The following is a 5,574-nucleotide window of genomic DNA, read 5'->3' as shown; positions in this document are numbered from 1 at the left end:
ATTTGCACACATACATATCACCCCCCCTCCTCACACACACACACACACACACACACACACACACACAGACACTCACACACACACACACACACACACACACAGACACACACACACACATATAACAGGTTATATACATGTAACATGCTGCATGCACATTCCCAGAACATAACGTTCTTGGTGAAGGGAATGTGGAGCCTTCCATGTTCCACACACATGTACACGTACCTTGTCAATGTACTGGTTTGCTGTTCCTACCAGCTTCACTCGACCACCTGTTAAATTGGAAAACAAGAAAGTTATCATTTATTCACATATTTACTCTTTATGAGGGGTGTTAATGCTTGGAATGGGCTTTTCTGCATCTGTTTACCATTCACAGTTAGAAGCTGTTTAACTTCCATGGATTGATGGAGAGCAAGATGAAAAAGAGTCCCAGACACATTAGGACAAAACCTGACATATGAAAATGGCATCCGTCTGTTTCTTTCACACACACCCAGCAGGGAGATTCCCACTGCACCTACACTCTCCTGACCCTCCACTGTCCTAACCCTCATCTGTACCTGTATAGCCAGTATAACTGCCCTTCAGTGTAACACACCACCTCATACCTAATGTGCTGTCTCCTTGTAGACTTAATCTTTCTTCATTTGTCCTGACTTGTACAATTTCATGAGAATGCCACTTGCAAAAGTCAAGTTATTCCCTAAGTGTAAAGCGAGTCCTAACTTGAGTGACACATGTACATGGCAACAGCGTCTCACTAGGATATTTGTGTGTAGGGCCCCCTTCACTGTGATCTGCACCCTCCATACTGTGATTTAGCCCCCTATACACTGTCTTTAAACTTAAGCATAGGGGTGTTTCATTACAGAATAAAGCTATAACCAATAAATTTGTCCTTCAATAGTAGCTATTTGGGTGCCAGATCAAATAAGTTAATTAGATTATGAAAAACTTAAACTGTTCTCCAACTCAAAATTTGACTCACCAGAAATTTTCGACTGAATCACTCAGTCTTCCTCAGCTATCTGACCCAAATGCTGTGGACACATGATTTTCTGTCTGAAGTCGATATCGCCTCTCGTCCTGGTTGAGCGATGGTTCAAGAGAGGCATTAAAGAGGCCATATACATCAAGGCACTTCAACCATCCCTCAACCATGTTGTTATGATAGTAGTTTGTAGTTAACGACTCCAGGAAGAATAGTATGTATGGCAACGGTACAAACTAATGGAGATCGGTCTAATAAACAAATAAACAAACTTGACCTCGATACTGTGAAAAACTTCTGATGACAACCCTCAGACCTTCTAGCAAAGGTGCACACTTCATTTGCCAAATAATAGATGAACTGACCAGAAACACAGTACTTCTGTAGAAAAACTTTGCCATTGCAGATAGGTAGAGGCTTAACTCAAGGTCGCTGCACACAGTATTAATGGGCGACCCCCGGGGTCTATGACGCGGGTATAGAAAATAGTAACGTTACAGTGAATATTCTTGAAGGCTGGGTAGAAAGCCTGATATGAGCGTCAGCCAGATGTAAATTGTGCTGTGTGGTGTAGGAATGTATCGGGTTTGAGACTGTATGATTTGAATTGTGAAGGTTTTGCAGTTCGTGTATACAATAATGTAAATGCACCATATTCCGCAACTGGCTTTCCGGGTGAGTCGGCTGCAGTTCAGGTCACCTCCGTAGAGTATTTCAAAGTATACGTTACGAGCGATACGCCGATGGGATTTTTTGGTTTCTAGATATTTTGTAGATTGTACCTTCTTCTCAAACATATTCGATTTTTGTATTTGTGAAGTGCACCCTACTAGTAGTACTGTGATTTTTACCGCGTCAAAGTGAGTCATCTTAACTATAGAAATCCCCATTGGGCGAAAACTGTGCTTTGCTGCTACTAGACTAGTGCTAGTATCTTAATTTTATGGATGACATCCTCTGAAGACCCCCCAAATTAGTGGGCACGGGCAAAGAAAAAACAGACAGAAAAGAAATGCTACTAAACCACAGGAATACAAAGCTGGGGTTATGAATTTGCAGCAGTACAGAGCGACTTTAACAAAAAGCAGGCATATGCTGGCCTTTTGCTGCATTTAACTTAAGGTATCCTCAATGTATTTAACTTTTAAGTCGTCACTGCTGAGTTCTTGAGTTCCGTAGAGCTTCAGCAGCCTGGATGCCGTCCTCTGAAAACAGCGTGTTCACTGTGTTGTCACAACCCGCCATACTTACCCTCAAACCTTTTATTTACTCGTCTATAATTTTGCTACATTCAGATCATTTCTGCCGTTGTGAACACCTAAAGGTTTAACGTTAACGTTTACCGTTCTTGAAGGCCGAGTTTCCCATTACTTTTCTTCGGCGTCTCCCATAAAATACTCTGGTCCATGGAGGTGTACACAGCTTCCACACATGGACGTGGCTTTCGACACGCTGATGTCCAGTTGATTAGAGCACGGATACTCTGTCCCACATGTCCTGAGGATGGCCACTTGACCGCCGTTGCGACATGTAACGTTAAACGTTCACTCTTACAGGTGTTGTGGTTGTGATGGCCATGGACGCTGACCGGAAATACTTCCGTCTTAACCATTCACGACTAGGTAAGTAATAGGGATGTTCTATAAATTTTGATGTCTTTTATTGTGTATTGCATCGTGTATTACATCAATAAAACAGAAATACTCCCTTTTGATTTTGGCTCACTTTGCTTTCAACAAAAATTAAGAATCGACGTGAACATTGACAAATATGTGAAAGACTTTGGACGCTAGTTCACCCCTTAGATTTATAATAGAATAACCCTTCTTTGTTTACTCAAGAAAACTGCCACCTAGCGATTTTTACAAGAAATGCGATTATTACTAACGTCAGTATCATAATAGCTCATGTTGCGCGGATTTTGGGTCAATCCTTTACAATCTATTGCCAAAGGTATGCGCGTTTGTATGGAAAGTGACCAGGTTAAATTGTAGTTCAATCTGAATTGAGGCCAGAGCAAGTATTTTTATGGATGACATCACCGCGCGCATTTTACAGAATATGGGTTGCCATAACAGTTATCCTTTCATCCCATATACAGTTATTTGCCTTCCGAATTATTCCCCGGCAGAGACAGTCGCTAGACTTGAGGGTGTGCAGCTTTGAGTAGAAACGGGTTATGTTTTCTTAGCAGAGTTCCATATGGGTCACACAATGTAGCGGTAAAACCATGAAGTGCAAAAATGTGTGCGCCGCAAACTTTCCAGCACAAGAAAGCAAACGCACTTCTTGTGGGGGTGTCAGACAGCGAAAACATTTGATTTTTACCACCCACTTTACTACAAAATATAACGAAATGAGCACATTGTTACGTAATGGTTGTTCCTTTTCTTCCCAGAATCCCACTTGGCCGTTACAACCTTTCAGCCAATCAGCTATCAGAATGAACAATAAAGCGATTCGGACTTTATTCCGTCACAACCGAGCTCCCGTCTGGAATATTTTCCACCTCGAGATAACGTTAGCTAGCACGCGTTTTGCCTGCGCTCAATATCTCTCCCGACTTAAGTCGAGTTTTTTGGAAAATTTCTTGACGTAAGGTTAAAAACTGAATCCCAGATTACCATGCCTTCGGTGAACTCGAAAGAGTTGGATTTGGATTCTCTCCGAGACGTAGTGAGGAACGTGTTCACCCCTCCCCCCCCGTAAGTATTGAAATGCTCGTCGTTTGTTTACCATATCAAACTTGATTTGTTTGTAAGTTTATTCGTTCGTTCGTTCGTTCGTTTGCTTGAGATCGCGACATCTGCTCAAGACCCACATTCACTCCACTCCCTTTTATGATAGCCTCTATAACTTAACTAGTCTGCCTATCTACACAAGTTAATTAAAAACTTCAATTCGCTGTCAACTTTGCCGTTTAACACACGAAGAAACCGTTTTCTCCCATTTGGCGACCGACAGTTCCTACTGCTAGCTTGAGGAAAGTTCCCCTCTTGTTCTAGAACGTTCTCCGTTTGAGCGTATCATTTCGATACACGTATCAGTTGAATATAATAAATTTATATGTGAACACAGGCTGGAAAAATAGAGTTATGACACGTACATCCACAGTGGCCCTACCATGCCCAATACAATAACAAAATACATGTATAAGAAGATACAAGAATGCATGATAACGATTGACATTAAACAACAGCATTCTCAAAACGTACGTTATCTAACTAAGATTACTGCTGAATAGCCGGAATCATTTCTTCACAGTTTGGTGCCCAGTGCCGGGTGTGCAACAAGCCGCTGAAACTCACCGACGTAAGTTTGACTTCCGTAGATTTGTGCGGTACTGTTTAATTAATATTTTCTCTCGTGGTTTGTTCATTTGGTGACTCATTTCTGGAAAGAACAATTTTAAGAGTTACAGATGCAGTTTCACAAGATCTTGTTTGTATCTAGTTTAAGCCTTGAAAAAAGATAACCGAAACGCTGAGTTCCCAAGCAGCAAATGGTTGTTGTTTTTGTTGGTTTGTTTCTGTGTAAAATGTATAAATAACAAGAATAAGTACACGTTCAAAAGAATATTTTACATTGGAAAGAACTTATAAGAATAAGTACACTTTTAAAGGAATCTTTTACATTGGAAAGTAAAACAACATAAGGAATGAGAACAGGAATAGATGCACTTTCAAAAGATTTTACACTAGAAGGGTAAAACAACATATCATAGGAACATAGAACAGGAGAAAATCGAATCAAATGTACAACTAGTATTTGATAGTTTTGTTTACCTACCCGCGTGTCTTCCTCATAAGCCTCATGATCCCTGATTTACGCCGTTCTCTTAGCGCAAACCACGTGCGCGTCAAAAACTCTTTTCTCTGTACGTCCTCATCAGGTGGATACCAAGAACTACCACCTGCGGTGCCGCCACTGCTACAACTACACCTGGTGTGTGGCAGATGGTTGTGAATTTTGTTTACAAGGCTGACGTGAGGGTTCCTATAAAAGTGAGTACGACGTTACAGGTATTCCTCGGGCTGGTTACTAGACATCATCATCAGTCAGGGCGTTTAATTAGTTTTGATCACGAGCCATTTTATACATGTATGGCAATGACTCGGAGATCGTCACACGATGAGGGGGGGGGGCTTGGTCATGATCTAGCGATCTAGTTCTTGCAAAAGGTCAAGCATTTGCAATAGCCAGTCACCATAAATGAGCAAGCAGTTAGATATGTTTTTTTCTTGGTGCTTATAATGCTCACTTTCTGGTGCATCAGAACTGACCAGCCCCTGCATCACACTTTGGGTCTGGGAATTATTTTCACACTCTTGTTTGTGTTTTAGCAAAGTAAGATGGGTGGATAAATTGATGGAGAAGAGGAATCAGTTTTGCTGTTGAATGACAAAAAAAGAAAAGGAAAAAAATGTTCTTTTGCAAGTAAATATCACGAGTATAGCATTATCAGTTGCCTCTCAATACCAGTAGCTTTGAAACAACGTAATTTCAGGTCCATGATGAACCGTCCATGGCCCAAAAGAAGAAAAAGAAGGGGAGGGGGAAGAAGGGGAAAAACGTGATCA

The 5,574-nt window shown here is 41.2% G+C and overlaps 1 protein-coding gene and 1 long non-coding RNA gene across 4 annotated transcripts in view; one reads left to right on the top strand and one right to left on the bottom strand.

Annotated features, from left to right (window-relative positions):
* Positions 1-2,609, bottom strand: part of LOC109470432 (calcium/calmodulin-dependent protein kinase kinase 1-like) — a 39,130-nt gene extending 36,521 nt beyond the window's left edge. For all 3 annotated transcript variants that reach the window (XM_019769385.1, XM_019769383.1, XM_019769384.1), the window contains exons 1-2: positions 2,338-2,609; positions 226-272 (exon numbers count right to left, since the gene is read on the bottom strand). Coding sequence is in view for 2 of the 3 variants with exons in the window: in XM_019769383.1 (XP_019624942.1) it covers positions 226-272; positions 2,338-2,362 (72 nt within the window). In the remaining variant the exon portion in view is untranslated. The remainder of the gene's footprint in view (positions 1-225; positions 273-2,337) is intronic.
* An 857-nt stretch (positions 2,610-3,466) lies between these two features.
* LOC109470433 lies at positions 3,467-5,574 on the top strand. The gene is made up of 4 exons (XR_002140256.1): positions 3,467-3,699; positions 4,259-4,306; positions 4,887-4,998; positions 5,502-5,574. It is a non-coding gene; the product is annotated as an uncharacterized LOC109470433 (long non-coding RNA).

Source organism: Branchiostoma belcheri, unplaced genomic scaffold, assembly GCF_001625305.1.
Source record: "Branchiostoma belcheri isolate BF01 breed outbred unplaced genomic scaffold, Haploidv18h27 scaffold224, whole genome shotgun sequence".
In the NCBI taxonomy this organism is placed as follows: Eukaryota; Metazoa; Chordata; class Leptocardii; order Amphioxiformes; family Branchiostomatidae; genus Branchiostoma; species Branchiostoma belcheri.
Note: the sequence above shows the minus strand (reverse complement) of the source record. Positions and strands in the feature narration are given on the sequence as shown.